Here is a 27,354-nt window from a genome sequence, read left to right as displayed (position 1 = left end):
TGGGACAGAGTCTGGGAGGATTGAGTGAAGGAGCAGGTGAGGGTGAGCCTGGAGAGAGAAAGCCCTAGTGGAGAGTTTATGTAGAAAGGGGATTAGGTCTCCGGGAGGAACCGGATCCATGTGGTCTGCTGAGATGGCTGAGTCTGGCATTCAGATGTGCCACCCAACAGAAGAGGCCCTGGAGGGACGCCCCCCTTTGCTGGGTGGCAGCCGTGGGATTCCGGGCTCTGCCTTGGAGGTGCTGGAGAGGATGTCATGGCCCTGGCCCTAGACTCAAGCTGCCTGGGTCCATTTCAGCCTGGCCACTCCTGCTGTGGGCCCTAGCCAGGGGCCTTCACTCCACCGACTGCTGTGTGTTTGGTACGTGGTGTCACCCAGGCCATGTGCTTAGCCATGTGCCTGACAGCCAGCGCTGGTGTCAGCCATTACAGGGACACACGTGCCTGGAGGTTGAGGCCACGTTCTGTCCCCTAGGCCCACTCGTGGTCCTGGGCTGGGCCAAACCCCCCTTCGAAAGGATTCCTTTTTGCCCCTGGCATAGGCTCTCATTGTCCTAGTGAACAGCTACATCTTTTTAACAAGCCAGAAAAGGCCAGCTGGCAGTGGCTCTGCCTGAAATCCCAAGACTGGGTGGCCGAAGCAGGAGGATCACTTGAGGCCAGCCTGGCCAAAGTAAGCAAGACTCTGTCTCTACAAAAAAATAACAAAAAACAAAAAGAAAGACCAACCAGCCACAACCACAGATACGCCTGGGGTTCACAGGGGGTCTGGGGACCATGAGAGGGGCCAGATGTCATCCTTCGCCCTGGCTCTCTCTGGAGACTCAGGCAGTGGCCCCGACTGCAGGAGCCTTTGAGATGAGATACAAATAGTGACTCCCCCTTTGGCCCCCTCCCCTGTATAGGACTCAAGTCTAGATCTTTCTTTGCACACACACTTGTCTGTTCCGTGCAGAGCGTGTCCCACATATGATGGCTCCAAGGAGACCTCCCGGGAAAGCCATGCACAGTAGGTGAGCCTGGCCCACAGCGACGGTCCTGGGACCTGCTGAGCCGTCGTCTCTGTGCCTCAGGCCAATGGTTCGTGGGCATGATCCCGCCCAGGGCTCTCAGAGCCATTTCTCAGGAGAAAACCCAGGTCTGGCCTGGGCCTGAGCTCTGAAGCCCTCACCGCCAGGCTACCTGCCTCCCACGGCGGGTGGAGGGTGCTGACTACTGGAAATAACGGGAGGGTTAACACAGATTTTGATTTCACAGGACACAAAATATAGAGTCAAGGATATGCAAAAGGGTTGTCTCCCATTTTATATACAGATTAGATAGACATTTCTAGAGAAATATTGAAATTCTTCATTAAAAAAGTGGCTGCCACCACCCCCTTAATTGGATATTAACTCACGGAATAATGGTTTCATTTGCTGGTAACAAGAAGGCATTGCAGGTGAGTGTCCTAGAAATACAGATCCCTGGCCTCACCCCAGCTTGACTAGATCATCTGTTCCTTGGGAAGGGACTAGGAATCTCTTTTAAAAGCTCCCAAGAGCAAACAACTGCTGGAACTGTGACCCAGCAGTCCCTAAGCCTATACGCAAGAGAACCGAAAACAAGGTGTTCAAACAAAAACCTCTGTGAAGTTCACACCTGCACTATTCACAGTAGCCAGAAGGCAGGGCCAGCCCACAGGTCTAGCAGTGATGGCCACATGGACAAAGGTGGCCTCTCCATGCCATTGAACACGGCCACAAAAAGAAAAGAAGTTCTCACACATGCTCCCAAGTGGGGGAACCCCAGGAACATGCTGAGTAAAAGAAGCCAGACACAAAAGGCCATGTCATGTGTGATGAAGTCTCCACAGTAAACAAAGTTCACAAAAACAGGGAGTCGATTCGTGGTTGCTAGGAGCTAGGGGAAGGGATCTTTGGGGCTGTTGAAAATGTTCTGGAATTAGATAGTGGTGATACTGGCACAACATTGTGAGTACTTAAAGCCACTGGATTGCACACTTTAAAATGGTAAGCCCCACAATGGAGTTTTAAAAAAGTGAATTTTATGTCATGTTAACTCTTAACACGCTCCCTCCACAGGAGATTCTTGTCAACAGGCGGCCCCCTTGGGAGCCCTGGCTTAGAACCTGGGAGAGGTTCTTGTGCCCTTCCGACTCCCAGTGTCAGTGTGAACCCAAGGGGTCAGAACCCGCTGGATGAAGACCCTGTGGGCTCAGCCCTGGCACCACGTCCTCCTCCCTGCCCTCTGTCCCCAGCCCTGTGTTGGGTGCTGACCACGCCCCGCAGCACCCCCACTGTTTCCTCCATTGGACACAGTGGCCGGAGGAGAGTGAGCCTAAAGGATGCTTCCTTTCCCTCCCACAGTTCACCCCTTTACTGCTTTACCCAGAGCAGGTCTTCTGACTACAGCTCTGGAGAAGCAGCCTCCAGGCGGGGGCCGCGGGATGTGACAAGGCCTGTGCCCTGTGGCTGTGTTCCCTGAGGGATCCAGCCTCTGCTGCTGAGCCCAGGGGGAGCCCACCAGCCTGTCCTCTCAGAACTGCCCAAGAATCGGAATTCAGGATGCTGGTGTATGTGGGTCCTATTGCCACCTGGACAAACTACCACAAATATAGTGGCTTAAAACATATTTATGCTCCTGCGGTTCCAGAGGTTGGAAGTGCCAATTCAGGCTCACTGGCCTAAAATCAAGGTGTTGGCAGGGCTGGTTCCTTCCTGAAGCCCTGGATGAGAACCCATTTCCCTGCCTTTCCCAGCATCTGGTGGCCCCTCCTCCATCTTCCACGCACACCCTTCTAGCCTCTGCTGCTGTCTCCACACCACTGTCTCCTCTCTGACCTCCGGCCCCTCCTGCATCCGTGTTAGAAGGACACTGATTACATATAGAGCACACCTGGATAGCTCAGGGTCCCCTCCCCACAAGGTCCCCGATCTCATCTGTGAAGCCCCTTTTGCCATGTGGAGTAACATACAAGGCCTGGAGGTTCGGATGAGGACATCTTTGAGGCCATCATTTCACTGACCGCAAGCAGTTTCTCTATCCCTATGACATCTGTCTCCCATCCGAGGACTTTTGGTCCCTGGTAATTTCTGCAGGTGGGGCCCCTCCCACCATCTGAGAAGCTGGAGGCCGGCTCTGCTCCGACATACTGGGCTTGCTGCGCTGCTTACTAAGCAGCCTTCGCGGGCCAGGCCTAGGGCTGAGAGCTTCGGAGAAAGGAGGGGCTTCAGTCTCGGGGATAGCAGGGTCAGCAGGAGGCCCTAAGAACTGGGTTCTCTACTCTCACAGCACGGTAGACCCTCCCGGGGGAGCTTCGTAGAAATTCTGACTGCCCATAATCCCAGCACTTTGGGAGGCCGAGGCGGGCAGATCACCTGAGGTCCGGAGTTCGAGACCAGCCTGGCCGACATGGTGAAACCACATCTCTACTAAAAATACAAAAATTAGCTGGGCGTGGTGGTGCATGTCTGTAATCCCAGCTACTTGGGAGGCTGAGGCAGGAGAATGGCTTGAAGCCGGGAGGCAGAGGCTGTGGTGAGCCGAGATCGTGCCACTGCACTCCAGCCTGGGCAACAGAGTGAGACTCTTGTCTCGAAAAAAAAAAAAAAAAAAATTCTGACGCCTAGTGCTGTCCCAGGCCAGTTGAATGTGCAGTTTTGCGGGTGGGCCTGGCATGGGTAGTGTAGGAAGTCCCGAGGCGGTTCTTGTGTAGCTAAGGTTCAGGATACTGTTCTAGAAGCTCCGAATTGGACCTAAGTGAGAACGGAAATTTGGATAATGGAATATGGCACACACTTCTGTTCCAACCTCAGCAGCTGCCACGTGCCACTCTTGTGCTGTGCACACCGTCCGCGGGCCCCTCCTGACAGCCCCAGAGAGCAGGCGCCTGTGTCCTCCCATTTCGCAGGTGACTCGAGTGAGGCTCAGGCCTGAGACCCCAGAGCCAGGGTGACGATACTGTGTGCTGCAGCCGGCTAGCTCCTGAGGCCTGCCGTCATTTGTTCTCTGGAGTTTTCTGGGGTGGCGGTTGTTGTTGTTGTTTGAGATGGAGTTTTGCTCTTGTCACCCAGGCTAGAGTGCAATGGCACGATCTCGGCTCACTGCAACCTCCACCTCCCGGGTTCAGGTGATTCTCCTGCTTCAGCCTCCTGAGTAGCTGGGATTACAGATGCCTGCCACCACGCCCAGCTAATATTTGTAGTTTTAGTAGAGACAGGAGTTTTGCCATGTTGGCCAGGCTGACCTCCAACTCCTGATCTCGGGTGATCCGCCTGCCTCTGTGTGAGCCACCGGGCCTGTCCAGAGTTTTCTAACGGGCATGAGCAGAAAGGTCTGGGAAATGATCAGAGGCCACTTTGTTGTGAAAGTTCCTAAGCCTGTCACCTGACACGGACTCTGGGGAAGGAAGGAAGGGGTCCTCAAGAGCTCCCTTGGTGAGGTGGGTCCCCGCAGCACAGGGGAGAGAGGCCACCCCAGGCTGGGCGCTCCTGTGCAGGGTGCCGTGTGCAGCGTGGGCCACGGCCGACAGCATCCACACGGGCACCTCCGTGTGGCCTCCTCGTGCTCCTGCTGCACTGGAGCCGGTGTCAGGTCTGGGTGGGCTGGGCCGACTAAGCAGAGGGTGGCCGCCCAACCGCCTGCCCGCCCGCCCACCGGCTGCAGATGCAGCCCAGTAGGGCGCCCCTCCACAGCTCGGGAAAGGTCACGCAGCCCTGTGATGCCGGCAGAGAGTGGATATCAAAGGCCCTCCGAATTAAGAGGTTTTCCCCATTGCCTGGAATTTCACAGCCCAATGGCCAATTTCTAAGTCATGCACGTTAATGGGCCGCTAATGAGGGACCCACCGGCAGGGACAGGGAAGTGTCCCCCCAGCCCCCGAGTGGAGATTAAGGACTGCAAAGCCCCCAGCTGCTGATGAAGGGCCCTTTATCTCCTTTCTCAGGAGGCTGGATTTGGGGGGAAGCGGGAATGACTTGGCCTCTTTGGCAGGCCTCGGAGAGCTGTGTGAATACTGTGTGTGGTCCCCGCCCTCTCCCAGCCTGGGTACTGCACGGACCCTGCCTGCGGTGTCACCCGCAGCCCCCTCCTTCCTTGCTGTGTCCAATGCCATCTCCACATGGTTTAGTGACCCTCCAGCGAGTGGGACACAAGAGTTTAAGCCTTTTCCCAGCTCAGCGCTGACCTAGGTCTCTATCCTAGGGAACCCCAGTCCCCGGGGCCCTTCCCGGGAGCACTGGCTCATGCACCTGCCACTGGGAGTCTCCACTTCCCAGAACATCCTCCCAGCCCTTCACCAATGGTGCACAGATATCCCCTCAGTCCCCACACCTTCTCCAGGAAGCCCCTCCAGATTCACCTCCATTCTTGGGTCTCGTAGTCTGGTCCTCCCATTGGGCTCGGGTGGCTTGTCTCTTCTTGAGCTCCCCACGGGACCGTCCCCTTCTCTGGAGGAGCCTTCTCTTTCACCTTTGAGCTCCAGTGCCTGCATACAGTAGGCACTCAGTGTTTGTTGAATGACTGATGAGAACTCAAACAGATCTCAGATGTGAGGGGTGTAGTGGGCTGAATGGTGGCCCCCAGTAGACATATTTATGCCATGCCCTGGAACCTGTGACTGTTACCTTATTTGGAAAAAGGGTCTTTGCAGATATAAGTAACGATCTTGAGATGGGATCATCTTGGATTATCTGGGTGGGCCTTTCTGAAAAGAGAAGACACAGAGGAGAAAGCTTGCGAAGATGACGCTGGCAGAGACGGCAGCAATGCAGTCACAAGCCAGGGAGTGCCTGGGCCCCCAGGAGCTGGAAGAGGCAGGAAGGATCCGCCCTCCATGGCCTCCAGAGGGAGCATATCCCCATTTATACCTTGACCAACTTCTGACCTGCAAGACCATGACAGAATAACTTTCTATTGTTCTAAGCCCCTGAGTCTGTGTTGGCAGCCTCAGAGCGTAATACAGGGGAACAATCAAACGACGTTCCCTTTCCTCTCTTTTCTGACATCTGTGTATTCATTCATTCATTCATTCTCTCACACACTCACTCATTCAGGCACTGTCAGTCCTTGTGGGGTAGGAGGCCGTGTGACATTACAGCCTCTGAAAGGAGCCTGACTCAGGGTGAATCCCAGCCTTGTTGCTTGCCAGCTGTGATGCTCTGAGCCATGTGCTCCACCTGCCTGAGCCGAGTTCCTGCTTGGTGCGGGGTGGGAGTTGGGGGGAACAGTGGGGACACCCGCTCAGGAATCCGCGTGAACTCATCCAGGCTAGGTTCTCAGCAGCACATTTATGCAGCAGTGGCGTGAATGCCATCTGGGTCATTGTCCAGCCTTGAGCTCCGGGACTGCAATCCCGGCTCCCTTTCACTTGCCCCTGCTGAGAAGCCAGCCACTGACTCTGCTGGTTGGGCATTTATGGAGCAGCCATTGTGTGAGCCACAGAGTTTGGAACCTGCCTGCTCATCAGGAGGTAACAGGAGTTGGGGTTGAGACCATTAGAAACCACATCAAAAAGCAGCCTTTGGGGCTGATCTGGTGTCGGACAGATAAGGACTGATTAGATGCAGCGGGGGCAGGGGTTCTGGGCATTGAGGATATTTAACTGAAAGCAGTGCTTCTGAGCGAGGGGCCGAACCAGCGGCATTGGAGTCACCTGGGAACCCGTTAGAAAGGCAGGTGCCCAGACCCCGCCCCGGAGACACTCAGTCAGAAACATGGGCTGGGGCCTGGTGGTCTGTGTTTGAACAAGCCCTCCAGCGGATTCTGATGCAAACTGGAGTTTGAGAATGTGGGTGAGAGGGAGCCTGGGTTCCAGGAATAAACAGTCAAATTCCGGATCTGACCTGCATGTGCCAGCATTTTCCGGAATGGGGCCGTCTCCGATATTCTGTTCCCTTAGCTGACCACGTATCAGTTTGGAGAGATGTGTCATCACTCAAGCGTGGCCTAGGGACCAGCAGCCGCCGCCTCCCCCAAGCTTTCAACAAGCCCTGCAGGTGACTCGTGTGCATGGGATTAGCTCTGAGGTGCACCTGCTGGAGTTGGGCGGAGGAGGTAAAGGAAACCACCTTGGAGGCAGCACCTGCGGACGGTGGAGCCTGTTCTGCAGAGGAGGAGGCTGGGTTCAGGGCACTTTTCACGCCCCCTCCCTTGGGCTGGGGACCTTGGAGAGGCATGTCAGGACGGAGGTGCTGCAGAAGCTGCCATGAGATCATGGTGCCTGCTCCCCTGCCCCATGTGGCTCCCAGCTGAGCTCCCTGTCACCCTCCAGGGCAGCTGAGAAAGCTCCACCCCCGGGGCCGGGCCTGCAAGGGGCTGGGGAGAGGCGGGAGTCTTAAGCCTTCCTTGCTCAGGTCAGAAGTCTCAAAAGCTGCAAATTCTTGGGACCCATGGCCCTGACCACTTGTTACTGTCCTCTTAGGTGTGGAGGGGCCTGACCCTGATACATACTCGCTAGGGCTCCTTTAATTAATGACTCACTCATCCCTGGCCAAGCTCGAATCTTGCTTCTCCCACCCCTCTGGCCCCAAGAAATGCAACTGAGCCACCTGGAGTAAGCCCGAGTCCCATCCCCAACAGCCAAAGACTGTCTGGCGCCTTAAAAGTTGGACTTGGTGGTAAGGACCAGGGACTGGGGGTCTGTTTGTACAGAAGTTTGGCTGGAAGCAAAGGGGGTGGATGGGAATGCGGGGAGAGAGGATTGATGGGGATGAGGAAGGTTGGGGGTTTGGGAGAAGAGAGGGAGGGGGAAGGGGTGAGGTTGCCTTGGGGTCTAGTGGGAGGGCAGGAGTGAGAATAATGTGGGTAGGGAATGGGAGACGAAGGGGGACAAGAAGTCGTGGGCAGATGCATGCAGCACCCTTTGGAAAGGGGGAGCTGACGCCAAGGAAGCGGGCAAGAGCGGCTCAGGGAGCTCTCACTGAGTTGGGGAGAGAAATAAGGATATCTAGAACTTAGGGAGGAAAGTGTGAAGACTATGCTTTCTCTCCACCCCTCTGCTGCCTCTAGCCATGGAGGGACAGACCCCAGGAAGCAGGGGCCTTCCAGAAAAGCCTCACCCTGCCACGGCTGCTGCCACTCTGTCCTCGATGGGCGCTGTCTTCATCCTCATGAAGTCCGCGCTGGGAGCTGGCCTGCTCAACTTCCCCTGGGCCTTCTCCAAAGCGGGCGGAGTGGTCCCTGCCTGCCTGGTGGAGCTGGTAAGTCCCCGGGAAGTGAGTCCTGGGGACGGGTACGAGGTGGCTTTGGCTTTTCTGGGTGCGGTTCCTCGCATTGCTTCTGCGGAGTTGCGTGTCCTGTAAGCTATAGCTTCGGGGTTTTATTTTCTATCCCGCTCAGCTAATGAGGGGAGAAGATAATCCCACTGTAGCCCTGGGATGAGAATATCCCCCGTGGGCGCTGGCGGCGTCTGATACACAGCTCCCGGGATGGAGCTACAGGCATCGCAGCTCTGTCTGTGAAGTGGGCATTTCACCTGGGAAGGAACCTCTCTGGGCGCCCTGCCTGGCCAGCTGCTCTTTCTTGCCTGCTGGTCTTAGCTCAAAAACTAAAGCTGGGCCGGGCATGGTGACTTGTGCCTATAATTGCAGCCCTTTGGGAGGCCAAGGTGGACGGATCACCTGAGGTCAGGAGTTCGAGACTAGTCTGGCCAATATGGTGAAACCCTGTCTCTACTGGAAGTACAAAAATTAGCGGGGCGTGGTGGCGGGCGCCTGTAATCCAAGTTACTCAGGAGGCGGAGTCAGGAGAATCGCTTGAACCTGGGAGGCGGAGGTTGCAGTGAGCTGAGATTGTGCACTCCAGCCTCGGCGACAGAGTGAGACTCTGTGTTAATTACACAAAAACAAACCTGTACTCCTGTGTCCAGATTGAGCCTAAAACTGGTGTGACACCCCCACACTCCCCACACAGAGCCGGGCCGGCCTTGCTTGGTGTCAGGTGTTCTGCTCTCCTGCCTGCCAGGTGCAAAGCCGGGATTCCCTTTTGGGGAAGCGCGGACGCCGCGCTCTTCCCTTTGCTGCGGGAGAGCCACTGATGAGCACAGCTTTATTTTCTAAGATCCTTTTCCCCTGGCTGACGGAATGAATTGCTGCATTTTGTGGTAAGCTCTCTGGCCGGCTTTATCTCACACGTCTTATGGCAGCTGGTGGATAATGGCTGAGTTCCAACCGTTTGTGTGCCCTGAGGCTCTACGGGTCTGTTTGGAAACTAGTGTCGGGTGTAACCCATGCCACCCTTGGCGTTGGCCGAGCTCCTGCCCCGTGCCTGGCCTAGGATGGATGAGGCAGTGTGGTCCCTGTCCTCATGGAGCTTTGTTTTAATGGGAAGTCAGACAAGATGCATGTCATCAGCTTCAGATGTTGGATCATGCCGGGAGGGTCATGTGTCTCTGGGGATCGGGATGATATGACACGGCGTGGTCGGAAGCCTCTCGGAGGAGGAGACCTTTGCGCTGAGCCCCACTGGAAATGGTAAGAGCTTCCTGAGGTGCACGTGAGGGGGCAGCACGCCTGCGTTTGGACTAGTGTGTCAGGAAGGCTGCCATTACAGCAGTGAGGGAGAAGCCCCATCTCAAGCCACAGAGGGCAGGTGGGGCTTTGGAGGTAGGGTTGTGGCCAATCCCCGGGCAGCAGGAATGGCCATGAGCCAGAGGGTGGGAACCCTGTTCCACAAGCACCGTGCAGGCATTTCACACAGATCTTGCTGAAATGCAGATGCTGGCCCTGCAGGGCTGGGTGGGCCTGAGACCACATTTGTGACTTGCTTCTGGGGAAACAGCTGTTTTGTTTTGCTTAGGATGAGCTCCGGATCCCTTCACTCAGCAGACTTGAGGAGAAGGGAACCCTGACATGAATAAATGGAAACTCATGGCAGAGCAGAGGAGCCAGCCTGGCTCTTGACAAGCTCCCGCCACCCCAAGTTGTTCCTTTTAGCCTCCAGGGCTACCGGGGAGATGGAGTTGGGGCTGGAGTGATGTCACTGTGAATGATGGAAGATTTGGGGGAGGCTGCTATCCTCCACTTAGCTGGTGAGCCTTCTGCATGGGGAGCGTTTAAATGTGAAGTCAGTGGGCAGAGGTTGGAAGCCTGACTCGTTAGGGTTGGCGGTTTAGTGCCATTTGATGAAAACAGTCTAGGGCCATACCTCCTTGAACGCACATGATCTCATCTGATCTCAGGAGCTAAGCAGGGTCGGGCGCGATTAGTACTTGGATGGGAGACATTTGATGAAAACGGGCAAACCCCCTCTTGGGAGCTGTGGAGGGGCTGGGTCTGGCATGGCGGCCAGGGCTCCTTGCGGTTCTGCTGCCCGGAGGCTCAGTCCCTCTTGTGGTGACCCTGTCCTCCAGGGATGGCTCACCGGTGAGGCTCCCTTGCCCCCACACCTTCCCCGGCCTTTTTTTTTTTTTTTTTGGAAGGTCTCACTCTCTTGCCCAGGCTGGAGTGCAGTGGCCTGATCTCATCTCACTGCCACCTCCGCCTCCCTGGTTCAAGCGATTCTCCTGCCCAGCCTCCCTCCCAAGTAGCTGGGACTACAGGCATGTGCTGCCACACCTGGCTAGTTTTTTGTGTTTTTAGTGGAGATGGGGTTTAACTGTGTTGGCCAGGATGGTCTCGATCTCCTGACCTCAGGTGATCCACCCGCCTTGGCCTCCCAAAGTGCTGGGATTACAGGCATGAGCCACCGTACCCGGCCCCCCTGCCTTTCAACCACAGATGTTTTCTGAGTGTCTGCATTTGTCAGGCCCTTCTCTGGGGCAAAATAGAAAAAAAGGATACCACCCAGTCTTCACGGAGCTTAGAGTGTGGGTGAGAGGGCATTGGAGAAATCCCTCAATATTTTACAATTGCACGTGTCTGTTTCCTAGGGCTGCTATAACATATTACCACAAAACGTAGGCCTTAAAACACTGGAAATGTATTCTCTCACAGTTCTGGAGGTCAGGAGTCTGACATGAAGGTGTCAGCAGGGCTTCGCTCCCTCCAAAGGCTCTTCGAGCTCCTCCTGGTGGCTCCAGGTGCTCCTTGGCTTTATGGCCTCAGGACTCCAATTTCTGCCTCCTTCCCTTCTGTCTCTACAAGGACATACCTCAATGGGTTGAGGGCCCACCAGATCCAAGATGACCTCACCTCAAGATCCTTAATGATAGAGGCAAACCCCTTTTTCACTTAATTAACGTTTTCCTTGTGGACATCTGCAATAAGTCACGTTCACAGGCTCTAGGGATTAGATGTGGAATGCTCGACCACCATGCTCAGCTAGTTGTGATCTATTCAGACAATGGACTTTTAGCAAAAACAGAAGCAGGCTGCCTGTGCGCACGATGTGGATCAATCACACATGCTTGATGGAGTGGGAGGAGCCAGGAATTATATAAAGGTGGAAAATACTAGACCAGGGTTTCTTCTGGGGATGGGAAGGAGACAGAAGTGGGACTCGTGGGACCGTCCAGGGTGTGGCGATGTTCCGCCTGTGGGTAGCAGTTTGGCTGGCACATGTGCATTGTACATCTTCCAGCAATACACTTAAGACTTTGAGCATTTTATATGTAAATATTCACCCTACAAGAGAAAAGGCCTGTGAATGAACAAACATCAAGCTCTAATGCATGGTAGGCACGCCAGAGTATTCCAGGGGATGTACACTGGGATCTGCAACTTGCTTCAAAATGCTGATCCATTGAGATGGATGGATGGCCTCACAGAGGCATGGGTGGAAGGGTAGAGAAGTCAAAGCAAGTATACCAACCTGTCATGGGGGAGTCGGGTGGCTGCCCACAGGGGTGTTCACTGTAACGTTCTTGCAACTTTCCTGTACATCTGAATGTTTTTTTTTTTTGAGAGGGAGTCTCGCTCTGGGGCCCAGGCTGGAGTGCAGTGGCACGATCTCAGCTTACTGCAACTTCCGCCTCTTGGGTTCAAGTGATTCTCCTGCCTCAGCCTCCCAAGTAGCTGGAATTACAGGCATGTGCCACCATGCCTGGCTAATTTTTGTGTTTTTAGTAGAGATGGGGTTTCATCATGTTGGCCAGGCTGGTCTCAAACTCCCGACCTCAGGTGATGGTCCCGCCTTGGCCTCCCGAAGTGCTGGGATTACAGGCGTGAGCCATAGCACCTGGCCTGAAAATTTTTTATAATACATTTTGGAAAAAGATTTAAAAATACAAAAAACAATTAGCTGGGTGTGGTGGTGTGTGCCTGTAGTCCCAGATACTCGGGAGGTTGAGGCAGGAGAATTGTTTGGACCTAGCAGCTGGAGGTTGCAATGAGCCGAGGTCGTGCCATGGCACTCCAGCCTGGGTGACAGAGCTAGACTCCGTCTCCAAAAAAAAAACAAAATTAAGCTGAAATAGAGGGATCTTTTCTTTTCTCTCTCTCTCTTTTTTTTTTTTTTTTTTTTTTTTTGAGGCAGTCTCTCTGTATCCCCCAGGCTGGAGTACAGAGGTACAATTCTGGCTCACTGCAACCTCCGCCTCCCAGGTTCAAGAGATTTTGCTGCCTCAGCCTCATGAGTAGCTGGGACTATAGGCACCTGCCACCATGCTTGGCTAATTTTTGTATTTTTAGTAGGGACAGGGTTTCTCCATGTTGGCCAGGCTGGTCTCAAACTCCTGACCTCAGGTGATCCGCCTACGTTGGTCTCCAGAAGTGCTGGGATTACAGGCATGAGCCACTGTGCCTAGCCGGAACACCATTTCTTGAGCACTCACATGCTGAGCCAAGTATGTCACAGACCTTGTTCCGTCCTGACGTGTCATAGCACCCCTGCAAGGGGGCGGTGCCGCCCCCCATTTCACAGATGGAAAAGCAGAGGTTGCGATCCTGCTTCATGCCACACAGCAGGTGAGTGGTGGTTAGAACCTGAGCCCGGCTGTGCCCGCTCCACCTCGGGTTCCAAGCCACCACACCTACTGCCTCTCCACCCACAGCCCAGGCGATTTCAGGAGAGTAACTTAAACTCTGGGTTTCTGATGTCTCATTTATCCCACTGGGGCAGGATGGTGTCAGATTCCCAGGTTCACAGCCTAGAGCCAGTGAGCCTGCCAGAATCAGCCTGCACTGCAGCTCTGGTTTCAGGATAGGTGGGGTGGGGTGGGTGTGTGTGCAGTGACATAGCTGGTAGACTGCCAACCCCATGCTGGCAGCAGTCCTGGCCTCTGTGGATGAGAAGCCATGTGGAGAGTGTGCCCGAGGGGTGGCTGGCTCGGGGTGGGTGGGCTGTGGGCACACCCCAGTTCCAGGTCCTTCTTCTGCTCCACAGGTCTCCTTGGTCTTCCTGATCAGCGGGCTGGTCATCCTGGGCTATGCTGCTGCTGTCAGTGGCCAGGCCACCTACCAGGGTGTGGTCAGGGGGCTGTGTGGCCCTGCCATTGGGAAGCTGTGTGAGGCCTGCTTCCTCCTCAACCTGCTCATGATCTCCGTGGCCTTCCTTAGGGTGATCGGGGACCAGCTGGAGAAGCGTAAGTACCTTCATGGGACTCGGGGTGGCCCAGGGTGCTGGACCTCTAATGACCTCTTGGAGTTTCCAGTTGAGCAGGACGTGGGGCCCTGGCCTGGGCCCTGAGGGACAGCAGAGGCTGCAACCACACTCTTGTTCCTAACATGGTAGGGAAGGGAGGCTCCGAATGGATAATCACCAGGTGGGTGACAGTCATGGGCACTCAAGTGCATGAGAGAGGTTGTGGCTGCAATTAGGATATCCAGTGGAGATAACTCGTTTCACAGATGAGCAAATGGAGCCAACAGCAAGCAGCTCCTTCTGAGAGAGAACCAGTAACACCTTTAGCTTTGGGATGGCTGTGGCTCTGAGCCCTCACCAACCTTGGCCTCGAGTTCCCGACTAAGACTTTCCCTCTAAGCGCTGCTTTAGCTGCATCTTACCAATTTTCATATGTCCTATTTTCATTTTCATTGGACTCATTTCTCATGAATGGAAAATTTAAAATATTCGCTCATTTTCACTGTGGTTTCTTTGACTCGTGAGATGTTTAGAATTGTGGTGTTTAATTGCCAATTATTGGGAAGTTTTTTAGATTCCTTCACGGTTTCGACCTTAATTTGCATCATGGTCAGGGAGTCTGTATCATTTCTGTCTTTTGAGATCCACTGAGACTGGCTCTGTAGTCCAGCACATGGTCTGTCTTGGAGAACATTTTGTGTGCTCTTCAGAGAATGTGTACTCTGCAGTTTCTGGGTACAGTGTGCTGGTAATGTCCATTAGGTCAAGGCAGTCAACAGCTGTGTTCAGATCGTCATTGCAACCATATTAATCTTTAGGTCTAGTTATTCTATTCCTAAGAGAAGGATGTTAAAGGATGTTAAAATCGCCAGCTGCGGTTGCAGATTAGCCTATTCTGTCAAGCTTCATGCTTCATAGTCTTTGAAACTCTAGGTATATCCTTTTATTATGAAGTATTCTTTATCTCTGGCATTAAATCTGTCTTCTCTACCATTAATAGAGCCACTCTAGCATCCTTAAGACTAGTGTTTGTATAGAAGTTCTCTTCTCATTCTTTGACTTAGAATCTAACTATGACTTGGATTTTTTTTTTTAAATGTGTTTATATGTCCTTTTTGCAACACCAGCCTGAGAATGGCTTGGGATTTTAAAATGCATTTCTTGCAGGCAGCATATGGTCGGGTCTTTCTTTTTTATCCAACTTGACAGTCTGAGACTTCCGATTGGAATGTTTAGACTTTTAACTGGAATGTGATTGTTGATAGGGTGAAATTTAGTCTACCATTTTGCCTTGTGTGTGTTCTGTGTGTCTCTTGACCCATGAAGCAAAAGGCCCCTGACTGGGGGGTATTGAGATTGAAGGCTGCTGTGTCTTGGGTAAACACGACCTTATACCAAAAAGAAGTGAGATTGGCGTATCTGAACCTCTTAATGGGTAAGTGGGCACAAAAACGTCCTGCTCCCCCACAGTGGCAAGTAGAGTTCGTCTGCAGTTTCAACTCCACTGAACTGGTAGTGCTGCTGTGTTAAGAAGGATTCTGAGCCTCACTGGGAGCGGAGCCCCCTGACTAGTCAGAGGACGGATGAGGATACGGACCACCCCAGGTCTGGGTTGATTGATTGTGGTGGAGAGAGCATTCTTGTGTATATCTGGTTAGATATTTGGGGATGCCTCTCTGTAGGGAAGGCCAAGCTTCTGAGAAGGGAGTGCTAGATAGAGGTTGGAGTGCTTGGGGGAGTCATGGCACGAGGTACAATTGACCATGTCTTTGGTGCCAAAGATCTCAAGCACCCGGGAACGCTGGGTTTAGGAAGGAGCTGGTACAGTCCTGCTGTTGGCCCCGAGGATCCTGGCTATGGGAGGTCCAGATGCAGACGAAGGGCCTGCCCCATCCCACGCCACCTGGAGGTCTAAAACTCACCCACGATCTCGGTGCAGTCCTGGGGCATGTGCCGTCCCTTGGCATCTCGGCCCTCCCACGTGGATGCTGCTGTGACCACCTGCTTTTGGAACTTTCCCCTTCATCATTTCGTACACTTGAGCTATTCTCACATGCATTCATTTTTTCACATGGCTCCCCTTGTTGAGTGAGAACAAAGAAGCACTTAAGACACCTTAGGGCCAACAACCCACCGAAGGAGTGAAGACATCTCAAGCTCCTTGGCCTCCCATCTCCAGTGGTTGCAGGGGCCACCTCACCCACCCAGGTGGTTCCCAGTGGCTCCCACCTCCAATCACCCTCCCACTCTCCTGTGCTTTCCCCTCCCCCATCTGTCTTGCCTCTTAGATGGGTTCCAAATCATTCATCCCACTGTGGCAGAATAAAAATGGCCCCACATTCTTTGGTGTTCTTTCCATGGAGCGGTTAGTGGGGCTTGTGTCCCTTGCCTTTGAATTAGGTGTGCCTGGATGGCTTTGTCCAGCAATGTGTGGCAAATGAGACACTGTGCCCATTTTGTCTGGTCATCGCCTCATCTTGGGCCTTAGAGCAGTGCTGGGCTTGGGGAAGGAGCCCAGCGAATGTTTGTTGAATGAATTCGTGTGTCAGGGTTTGTTCCTGCGTGGGGCACGTGACCTGTCTCCATCTCACTTGTCATCTGATCCCTGGGCTCCTGGGGCTGACTGAGGGTGGATGTCCAACCCCAGCCAGGGTTGAAGGGCCAGGTGGGAGCTGAGAACCCACAGCATTTGTACTCTGTGGCTCAACTCTCCCCGTGTCTCTGGCAGTGTGTGACTCCCTCCTGTCTGGCACCCCGCCCGCCCCGCAGCCGTGGTACGCAGACCAGCGCTTCACCCTGCCCCTGCTCTCCGTGCTGGTCATCCTGCCCCTGTCTGCCCCGCGGGAGATCGCTTTCCAGAAATACACAAGGTAAGGGCTGGGGATGCTGCCCGGTGGGGGCCCCCGCCTTGCTGAGTGTTTGTGTCAGGGTTTCTGTCCATCTGGGGTCAGAGGAGCTGGGGAATTGGCCTTCACATTTGGAGAAGGGGAAAACAAAAAAAAAATTATACAAGTAAAATATATGCATGATGCAAAACACAGATGAGCCTAAAGAAGAAAAACCTGTAACGTCAGTGCTACTCAGTTTATTTCATTGTTGGATTTTTTGCACATGGCTGCAGAGAGACAGAGACGCCTCCCCACAACACCCACCCACCCACACCCACACATGAACACCCTCCTACCCACATCCACCCATGCACACCCACCCACACATGCACCCCCACCCCCGCATGCCCCCGTGCCCATGCACGCACATGTGTGCACACACACAGAGGTTGTTTTTTTGTGGCTAAGGGTCTGTATACTTATGAAGAAATAAAGCTTGGCAACAGTATCCATCTCCCTCTGCTGCCTGCCTTTTCCCTGTTGTGTATGAACAATAGACATTGTATAGAAACAGCAGGCAGCAAACCCGAGCCTCCCTCAGGCCTCTGCCCTGCAAGGCTCTCGTGCCACTCAGACCAAGCCAGGGGGGGCCTGTCCCCTCTCAAGTGTGAGCGAGCCTGCTGGCGTCCTGCCTTAGGCATCAGGCTGAGTGGCTGATTAGCTTTTGCTGGTGGGAAGGAAAGAATATTACAGCTGCCATCTCCAAGGGCGCCGGGTGCCATTAAGAATTCTACGCATTTGGGCTGGGCGTCACACCTGTAATTCCAGCACTTTGGGAGGCCAAGGCAGGCAGATCACGAGGTCAGCAGTTCGAACCCAGCCTGACCAACATGGTGAAACCCTGTCTCTACTAAAAGTACAAAAATTAGCCAGGCGTGGTGGTGGACACTTGTAATCCCAGCTACTCGGGAGGCCGAGGCAGGAGAATTGCTTGAACCCGGGAGGCAGAGTTTGCAGTGAGCCAAGATTGCGCCACTGCGCTCCAGCCTGGGCAACAGAGCGAGACTCCGTCTCAAAAAACAACAACAACAAAACAACAACAACAAAACAACTCTACATCTGACCCCTTGACCCCATAGCAGCCCTGCCCCACATGCCCCCTGTACGGATGAGGACGGTGAGGCAGAGGTGGACAGCGTGGCCAGCACCTCATTGTCAAGGGCGGAGCTGGGATTCAGATCCCACTACTGTCCCCGTGCATCAATCGCACATGTCACCCACTGCGCAGCCCCTCACACGGTCACTGTGTTAGCATCCTAGGCACTCTGGCTGCCTGTTACCTGGCCCTGGTCATCACCGTGCAGTACTACCTCTGGCCCCAGGGCCTCGTGCGTGAGTCCCATCCTTCACTGAGGTAAGTCTGAGGGAACAGCTTCCGGCAGCCCCTGCAGGGAGGCACGGCAGGGGAGTCTGTGAGGGGAGTCTTGGAGGAGGAGCCTCTCGTGGCTCACTGCAGAGCCTGGGCTCCTTCCTTCCAGTTCTTTCTGTCTCTGATGCGGTGAAGGCAAGGGAGGGCCACTCTCCTTCTGCTGCAGGGACCTGGCCGTGGCTAGCGATGACCGGGACAGGCCAAGGGACGCAGAACCGCCAAAGGCTGCAGCGGCCTAGGGGTCATAGGATATTGCAGACTTGTCCCCACAGTGTGGAGGTACAGAGTCTGGCAGCCAGCCAGCTGCATGTACCAGGGCAGGGGAACAGTGAGGAGGCCGGTGTGGCCAAGCCAGCTGGAACAAGGGCAGAGAGCATGGGCGGGGATGTCGTACAGGGATTCAGAGCCACGGCGAGGAGTTTGGTTTTGCTCTGGATGAGTTGGGCGACTTGGCAGTGTTTTGAGTACAGCAGGGATGTGACAGGATCGGTTTTTAGAAAGGGTCACTCTAGGTAGGGTGTGGTGGCTCTTGTGATCCCAGCACTTTGGGAGGCTGAGGCAGGTGGATCACTTGAGGTCAGGAGTTCAAAACCAACCTTGCCAACATGGTGAAACCCTGTCTCTACCTAAAAATACAAAATTAGGCAGGTGTGATGGTGGGCACCTGTAATCCCAGCTATTCAGGAGGCTGAGGCAGGAGAATTGCTTGAACCGGGAGGCAGAGGTTGCAGTGAGCTGAGATGATACCACTGCACTCCAGCCTGGGCAACAGAGCAAGACTCTGTCTCAAAAAAAAAAAAATTAATAAAAAGGCTCATACTTTTTATTCTGTTCTGTGGTCCTTGGGAGCTAGGGGCAGCAACAGACACCAAGTGGGAGGCCTCTGCCTAGATCCCAGGTCCCAGACCTGGTGGCTTCAGAGGTATAGTCAATGAGGCATAGTCAGACTGGATATGCTTGAGATCGGATTTCCCAGTGGCAGGGCTGGCTCGTGGGTGTGCGACCCCTACAATCACCCAGGCCCCATGCTCAGTGTACCCTTCTGATGTCGCTGTCTTAAAATCCTTAATCATTGTCCAACAAGGATCCCCGCATATTCCTCCTGCACCTGGCCCTGTGAATTCTGTGGCCAGTGCTGCTGGTGGGTTGGAAGGTGATTAAGAGAGAGAAGAAAGTCAAGGTAACTTGGAGCTCTCAGCTTGAACAATGGGAAGGATGGAGATGCTGTTTCCTGGATTAGAGAGGACTGAGCAGGGCGGGTCCCTGGGAGCAGCTCAGCCTGGAACAGTCAAGGTAGAGCCAACCTGGAGACATCTAAGAGGGAAGTCAAGCAGCTGGGCAGGTCTGTGTGTCTGAAGTTCAGAGAGAGAGGTCCGGGCTGGCAGGAGAAACGTGGCTGACGTTGGCCCAGACATGGCACTGAAGGCTATGAGTGCTGAGATCTGTACACTGAGCCGGTGGTACTCTAGCACAGGCAGGTCGAGGGGATGAGGAGGCCCTGGTAAAAACAGGAGGTGATGAGTTAGGATATGTGAGTGTCCGAGGGCTGCTGTGACAAGTGACCGCATACTCGGTGGCTTAAAATAACAGAAATTTCTCTCACTTCTGGTGCCTGGAAGTCCAGAATCAAAGCGTGGTCAGGCCATGCTCCCTCCGAAGACTCCAGGGGCAGATCTTTCCTGCCTCTTCCTGCGTCTGGGGGCCGCGGCGATCTGTGTTCCTTGGCTGATAGACGGATCACTGGGTCTTGGCCTTCATCCTCACACCATGTTCTCTCTGTTTTCCCTTGCAATAAGGGCAGCAGGCATTGGATTCAGGCTCACCCTAATCCACCATGACTTCATCTTACTTTCAATAATTACACCTGCAAAGCCTGTCAAAGGAAGCTGTGAGCCAGGTGGGGATCCCAAGAGGCTGGACCTGGAGGTTCTCCCCATGCAGACCTCTGTCCTTTTAGGTGGCTTGGACAGAGCTCAAACCATCCTTGTGCTATTTGGGATCACTGGGTGGATGCTCTGGGTGCCCCCGCCCCTGCCAATTACCAAACCGCACTGGGAGCCAGCAGCCTTCAAGAGGGAAGTTGGGAGTTCCTATTGCGGTTTCCCTGCCCAAATTCTGCCCACATGTAAAATGTCATGTTACCAAATGTCAGCAAAGACGTATTTAGAAAGTGCAGCATTTAGCCAGCATCCTTTTCCATTTCCAAAATCCTGGTCACGGACACAGTCATTAAAAATACATCTTGCAGCCATGCTCTGTTACATTTTCCCAGCATCCTTTAAAATTCACCATTGCAGCCGCAGGTTGTTCCGGGTGTGACCCTTCTTTAATAAACTCCTGTTCTTGTCTGTTTACAGCCCTGCCTCCTGGACCTCTGTGTTCAGTGTCTTCCCCACCATCTGCTTCGGGTTTCAGGTAATTTTAGCATCTGTGTTGAAGCCTGTGGCGTTTGCAGAGGCTGTGGGTGACTCTCTGCTCCCTTGGGAAACCTTGGTTTCTCTGTCAGGGAGGCGTCTGAGGACTTCTCCTAGGATACAGTGGTCTCTGTGCCGCCCACCTGTGGTTCCCAGGCTGTCATTCGAGGCCATGAGGGTGGGTTGGTGTCTGGGCTCAGAGAAGTGGGAATTGCCTTGAACTTGGGAATCCAGCCCCCACTGATGGCCAAAAGCAGCACCATGTTTTTTAGGTTTTGCTTAGAGTGTGGGGACCCGGGACCTGTCCCTTCCTCTGCAGAACTCCCACAGGACTGCAATCAGACCTGAGGCCTAAGCTGCCCACCTAACTCTGGCAGGATAGTTTTACCCAGGTGGACTCTGCCCAGGGCCTTGGGCAGGAAAGATCCTGCCTCCTGAGGGATACAGGGTAGAGGAGCTGGAAGGTGTACAGGGAGCTGATTAGAGAGGGGAAGGGGGCAGAAATACAGAATTTTTAATAGAATGTCATGGGAGGGAGGACGGGGCTATATGTGTAGAATCCTGGCAGAGGGGCAGAGTCAGAGGTGTCCGCTCAAAGTAGTGGGGTTTGAAAGGGATCTTGAAGGATGTATGGGCAGCAGCCAGGTGACTGGAAGCGCACCCCAGGTAGAGAGGACAGCACAGGTCGGATAGCATAGGTGGGCCACCGATGTGAGCGGGCCCCAGGCACAGCTGGAGGGAGACCTGCAGAGGGCTTTGTGGCACTCCCCCCAGAGTGCTGGGGGGAAGGTGGCGGGGGAGGGGGGGCAGGGGAGGTGGCGGGCCTGGGCTCAGTCCTCTGCTTCTGGGCTGTCATGGGTTCCCCCAGCCCTCCTAGCAGGTGGAAGCAGACACAGCTCTTCCATTTCTTTCTTTTTTTTTTTTCTTTTTTTGAGTTGGAGTCTCATTCTTGTTGCCCAGGCTGGAGTGTAGTGGATCTCAGCTCATTGCACTCCGCCTCCTGGGTTCAAGCCTCCTGAGTAGCTGGGACTACAGGTGTGCACCACCATGCCTGGCTAATTTTTTTGGTATTTTTAGTACAGAGGGAGTTTCACTATGTTGGCCAGGCTGGTCTTGAACTCCTGACCTCAAGCGATCTGCCCTCCTCGGCCTCCCAGAGTGCTAGGATTATAGGCGTGAGCCACCGTGCCTGGCCACGTTGCTTATTTTTGGGAAGATTTGCCTCGATATCCTAAAAACGACCACCTATCCACCGCCTACCACCAGCACCAACAAAACCATTCCAAAGTAAAATCAAGTCCACAGGGAGATGTGTCCAGGGTTTACCACCGGATCTCAGCTTTGTAGCCATTGAGCTCGTCTCTTCCCTTGACCATCAGTGAGCTCTGCTTCTGTTCTTCATCTTGCCTTTTCTTTGAGAACCCTTTTTAGGAAAAAAAAAAAAAATACTGAAACATTTCCATTTCTCTTCCTCATAATCAGTCGGCGTGCTGCTTCAGGGCCTCAGCAAGCCACTTCTGTGGATTTCTCACATTGCTTCCTGCACGCCCAATATTTTGAAAGATCTGAAGAGCTGATTTTGCTGTCAACTGTTTGTCTGGACTGAGTTTAACAACCCCTCTCTGTGCCCAAGCGCCATATGGTGCAGCAGACCCACGCTGGGGCCGCCTCCCCGATGCTTGCAAGGGGTGCCCCTCACCTTTGCCTCCAGCCCTCACCGGATTCTCCTAGCAACGAGGCCTGGGCTGCGTTTCCAGGGACACGGGATGCCGAGATGAAGAGCGGGGAAGGATAGGAATTGAAGGAGTGGGAGTGGGGGCTCAGGCTAGAGGTGGGGGCTGCCAGGATCTGAAGCGGGGGAGAATAAATGTAACTGAAGGTGCTGGGAAAAGGGGGTAAGGCTGGAGAGGGCTGCAGGAAAGGGACAGTCACATACTGTCACCAGGAACTCTGACCTGACTCAAACACAGCATCCCCGCCGAAACACATTTGGCAATGGGGCACCCCCGCCCCAGGCTTGTCCAGTCAGTGAGAGGGGCCTCAGGAGCAGAGGGGTTGTGTCCACTCCCAGCCAATGCGGTTACACCAGGACTTCTAGTGTTTTTTGTTTTTGTTTTTTTTTTGCTTTTGTGACAGACTATTGCTCTGTCGCCCAGGCTGGAGTGCAGTGGTGTGATCTTGGCTCACTGCAGCCTCCGCCTCCTGGGTTCAAGCGATTCTCCTGTCTCAGCCTCTTGAGTAGCTGGGATTACAGGCACCTGTCACCACGCCCAGCTAATTTTTGTATTTTTAGTAGAGACGAGGTTTCAACACGTTGGCCAGGCTGGTCTTGATCTCTTAACATTTTGATCTGCCCACCTCAGCCTCCCAAAGTGCTGGGATTACAGGCGTGAGCCACTGTGCCTGGCTGGTTTTGTGGTTTTAAAAAATATCTTTATTGAGATAGGATGCATATACCATGCCATTCACCCTTCTGAAGTGTACAATGCAGTGGATTTTAGTACAGTCAGAGCTGTGCAACCATCACCACAGTCAATTGAGAACCTTTTTGTTGCCCCTAGAAGAAACCCATCGCCGTCAGTCGCTCTCCATTCTCCACCCCTGCCCGCAGCTCTTGTACTTCCTGTCTGTCTGGATTTGCCTACCATGGCCATCTCCTAGGAATGGAATCCTATTGTGGCCTTTTACGACAGGCTTCCCTCCCCCGCCGTGTTGGTGAGATTCATCCATGTTGTAGCCACCCTATCTGTGGTCAAATAATATTCCATTGTGTGGATAAGCTGCGCTTTATCCCCTGTCCTTTGATGGGCATCTGGGTGGGGTCCACTTTTTGGCCACTGTGTCGTCTTCCTGTCTCCTTCTATCACCGAGCAACTGCATACTGCCACCACCTCCTGGGTACTGCCTGCCCTCAGCAGGCCTGCTCTGCTTCCCCTTATAAAACCAGTAGAGGCTGGGCACGGTGGCTCATGCCTGTAACCCCAGGAATTTAAGAGGCCGAGGCGGGTGGATCACCTGAGGTCAGGAGTTCAAGACCAGCCTGGCCAACATGGTGAAACTGCATCTTTACTAAAAATACAAAAATTAGCCGGGCATGGTGGTGCGGGCCTGTAATCCCAGCTACTTGGGAGGCTGAATCAGAATCCCTTGAACCCAGGATGTGGAGGTTGCAGTGAGCCAAGATCATGCAACTGTACTCCAGCCTGGGCGACGGAGCGAGACTCTGTCTCAAAAAAACAAAACAAAACAAAACACCAGTGGAAACCCAACTGCGGAGTCAAACAGGGAGAAAAGGAGGCACCCTCCTGCCCACCAGCCTGTCTGGCACTACTAACTGTCTTCTCCCTTATATTGGACTCAGCTGTGGCCCTATACGCAGAGCTGCAGTTCGGGGACTCCCCACCTCGGGGCATCTGCCGTGCCCTGAAGTCAGAGTCTGCGATGGGGCTGAGGTGCTGGTGCTCCTTTAGGAACAGGAAAGGGACGTCACGGAGGTCCCCATTGTGAGCACTGGGGCTCCAGGACCACAGGGCTGACCTGAGTGTGTGGGGTGAGCCCCACAAGTGCTGCGGGGGTGCAGGAGGCAGAGGGGTTGATCCGCAGAGTCCCAGAGGTGTTGAGTCCTCCCTGCTGGCAGAGCCCTCCTGTAGATCAGGAAACCTGGGGCCAGAAAGCAGGGGTGCGCGGTGCCTGAGGTCAGCGCGTCAGCGGAAGGGGTGTGCTCAACTGGGGCTGGAAGCCAGAGGGAGGAGGCCACTGTGCCCTCCTATATTTCCAGAATGTGTCCTGGGGGTGGGAGGACAGCTGTGCTGGGCTTGTTTCCTTGGCTTGGCTCACTTGAACCGAGTAAGACTCATGAGTGACAGAGCGGGGCTGGGTGGAGGGAGGCCTGGTGGCTGCTGGGTGGGTTCGCGGAGTGGGTAGGTGGGTAAGCCCTGTAGTATTTATTCAGCTCGGTGCAGGCTCCGATCCTGGCCCAAGCTCAGAGCCCTGAGCAAGGCAGACTTGGTCGTTGTTGTCGTGTGGTTGAGAGGCGCTGAGTAGACAAACTGAAAAGCCTGCTCATGTTGAGGACACGGGCTGTGTGAGAGAGGAAACCAGCCCACTCGGGAGGGCTCCCCAGGAGGGTGCAGAGGAGCTGGCTGGACTAGAAGAAAATACGGCCAGAGGGACCAGCAGTGGCAAAGGCCCTGAGGCGCGGAGGGAAGACCCAGCTGATCTGAGCTCCCTGTGTAGGGTCCCTACTGGGCGGGCAGGAATGAGGCCTTGGCACGTTTGGTTTTGACCAGGAGTGAGAGAGTGGGTGTGATGGTGGGAACCAGCCCCAGGAGCCTGGGAAGAACCCTGAACCCACCAGTGTGTCTGGAAAGAGCAGCATCCCCGCCCAGTGTGTCTGGACAGAGCAGAGCCTCCCTGCCCAGCCCTGGCTGTACATCAGTATTCTCTTGGCTGTTCATGAATCACCAATGTCCACGACCCACCCAGGGAAGTGAATTCACGTGACTCATGGGCTCTTGGCATTGACTGTGTATGTTTTGCGTTAAAAAAATTCTTGCACTGGGCTTGGTGGCTCAGGCCTGTAATCCCAGCACTTTGCGAGGCCGAGGTGGGAGGATCACTTGAGGTCAGGAGTATGAGACCAGCCTGGACAACATGGTGAAACCCTGTCTCTACCAAAAATATAAAAAATTAGCTGGGTGTGCCTGTAATCCCAGCTACTCGGAAGGCTGAGGCAGGAGAGTCGCTTGAGCCCAGGAGGCGGAGGTTGCGGCGAGCCAAGTTCACGCCACTTCACTCCATTCTGGGTGACAGAGCGAGACTCTGCCTCCCAGGCTTGAGCGACTCTCCTGCCTTAGCCTCCCAAGTAACTGGGATTACAGGTGCTTGCCACCACACCTGACTAATTTTTATACTTTTAGTAAAGGCGGAGTTTCACCATGTTGGCCAGGCTGGTCTCGAACTCCAGACCTCAGGTGATCCACACGCCTTGGCCTCCCAAAGTGCTGGGATTACAGGCGTGAGCTACTGCTCCCTCCTGCGTTTAAAATTCTTATCCCACTTGGGCATGGTGGCTCGTGCTTGTAATCTCAGCACTTAGGGAGGCCAAAGCAGGAGGGTCGCTTGAACTCAGGAGTTTGAGACCAGCCTGGGCAATGTAGTAAGAACTCATCTCTACCAAAAAAAAAATGCTTACCCTAATATGGCGTGTCACATATACAGTATGTAGATTCTAAGTATGTGTGCACCCACGTGACATGGTCAAGCCCCCGGGAACCCCTTCATGACCTTTTCTGGTCAGTAGCACCCACCCTACCCAAACCACCATCCTGCCTTCTGGCACCACAGAGTGGGGTTTGCGTGGGTTGGTTATACCCCCAGGGAACATTTGACCATGTCTGGAGACATTTTGGGTTGTCACAACTTGGGGGAGGGGGGCTGCTACTGGCATGTAGTAGGTCCCGGCCAGGGACACTGCACAACACCCCCACCCCAAACACACAGGGCGGCTGCCAGGAGTTAACCCACACCAGACATCAATCGTGTTAAGGCTGAGAAACCCTGGTGTAGAATTGTTTATCTTGTAACTTGGACTTCGCATCCATTAACGGAAACGTTCTCTGCTGCCCGGCTTGTTTTTCTTTTGAGACACAGTGTCACTGTGTCTTTCAGGCTGGAGTGCAGTGGCAGGATCTTGGCTCACTGCAACCTCCGCCTCCCGAATTCCAGTGATTCACCTGCCTCAGCTTCCTGAGTAGCTGGGATTACAGGTGCTCATCACCATGCCCGGCTAATTTTTGTATTTTAAGTAGAGATGGAATTTTGCCATGTTGGCCAGGCTGGTCTCAAACTCCTGACCTCAAGTGATCTGCCCCCTTCGGCCTCCCAAAGTGCTGGGATGACAGGTGCGAGCCACCGTGCCCGGCCCCTATGTGGCTTCTTGTGGTGTTCATTGTTCTGACTGAGATTCGTCTGCGTTGAGGTGCATGGTTCTTTGTCAGAGCCACGTCATGCTCTGTGTGTTAGTATCCTGCCATTTACTTACGCCCTCTGCTCTTGGTGGGCATGTGGGTTCTGTTGGGAATAACGCTCAAAATCTTAAGAAAATGGAACACTGAAAGGATTCTTAGCAAAGTAATTTTACTTTTGTGCAGAGGGGTGCTTTTTCTTGGTCAGAGTACACCCGAACAAAGGAGTACAAGAGCCTTTATTCCTGATGCAAGTCCTGCTCCTGTACTCTTTTCCCACTGGCTGGGGTTGGGCCGCACAATGTAAACTAGCCTCAGTTGAACTTTTTTTTAGATAAGGTGGGCAGGTAAGGGAGAGAGGGGAAAGGGGAAGTGGGTGTTTGTAATGAGCTAGAGAGCTAGTTTTTTTAAAAATAAGGAAAGGAATGTGAGCTTGTATGGATAATGCCTGGTACTGTGGCGTGTTTCGGCATGTAACAAAGGCAGAAAGGAAGAAAAAAAGGGAAAAGGGGTTGGGGGTGTACTATGAATTAAAGAATAAAGGATTGATCAGGCTATTTCAAGAGAAACCTCATCATATCTCACATTTCCCACCTTTTGGATATGAGTTTTTTTTCACGTCGCCTGTTCCAGTGGAAGCCAGCGTCCTGCTGAGCCGCCCTCTGTCTTACAGTGTCACGAAGCTGCCGTCTCCATCTACTGCAGCATGCGCAAACGGAGCCTCTCCCACTGGGCCCTGGTCTCTGTGCTGTCCTTGCTGGCCTGCTGCCTCATCTATTCACTGACGGGTAAGGCCCTTCCCAGGCACCCCTGCAGAGGGTGGGGAGTGACAGTAGAAACAAGAGTAACAGCGAGTATCTCTCTAGAGACTTTACCACGTGCTGGGCTCAATACTCAGTGTTTGGAGCATCTTATTTAATCCTTAGTGTCCATAGGAAAAGGCCTCATTTCATAGATGAGGAAGCTGAGGCTCAGGTGCCCTCCAGAACTTGTTCGAGGTTTCACAACTAGATGTGCAAAGCTGAGACCTGAACTCCAGCCTAGCCGTCTCCAAAGCCCCTGCTCTTACACACCACACCCCAGCCCTGCTGCCTGCTGTTCAAAGGACATTGACTGCTGTCCGTCATTACACTGTAACATCTGGGTGGGGTTTACAAAACGTTTGTGGGTGCAGTGGACTCAGGTGCTCACAAACTGTGTGTGGGAGGCAGAGGGTCTTCAAAGGTGATGAAAGTGTGGCTCAGAGAGGGGCTGTGA

General features: G+C 53.8%; 1 protein-coding gene across 1 annotated transcript in view; it reads left to right on the top strand.

Moving 5' to 3' along the window:
• The first annotated feature begins 7,373 nt into the window (after window positions 1-7,373).
• The window catches only part of SLC38A8 (solute carrier family 38 member 8), a 32,721-nt gene continuing 12,740 nt past the window's right edge, over window positions 7,374-27,354 (top strand). Inside the window, exons 1-7 of the mRNA XM_031002955.3 lie at window positions 7,374-7,618; window positions 8,010-8,200; window positions 13,263-13,461; window positions 16,189-16,330; window positions 17,601-17,702; window positions 20,075-20,132; window positions 26,771-26,885. Of these exons, the coding sequence (XP_030858815.2) occupies window positions 8,012-8,200; window positions 13,263-13,461; window positions 16,189-16,330; window positions 17,601-17,702; window positions 20,075-20,132; window positions 26,771-26,885 (805 nt within the window). The 5' untranslated portion in view covers window positions 7,374-7,618; window positions 8,010-8,011. The remainder of the gene's footprint in view (window positions 7,619-8,009; window positions 8,201-13,262; window positions 13,462-16,188; window positions 16,331-17,600; window positions 17,703-20,074; window positions 20,133-26,770; window positions 26,886-27,354) is intronic.

The sequence above is a fragment of the Gorilla gorilla genome, chromosome 18, assembly GCF_029281585.2.
Source record: "Gorilla gorilla gorilla isolate KB3781 chromosome 18, NHGRI_mGorGor1-v2.1_pri, whole genome shotgun sequence".
NCBI lineage: Eukaryota > Metazoa > Chordata > Mammalia > Primates > Hominidae > Gorilla > Gorilla gorilla.
The sequence above is the reverse complement of the archived record's forward strand: the minus strand, read 5'-3'. Positions and strand labels throughout refer to the sequence as shown.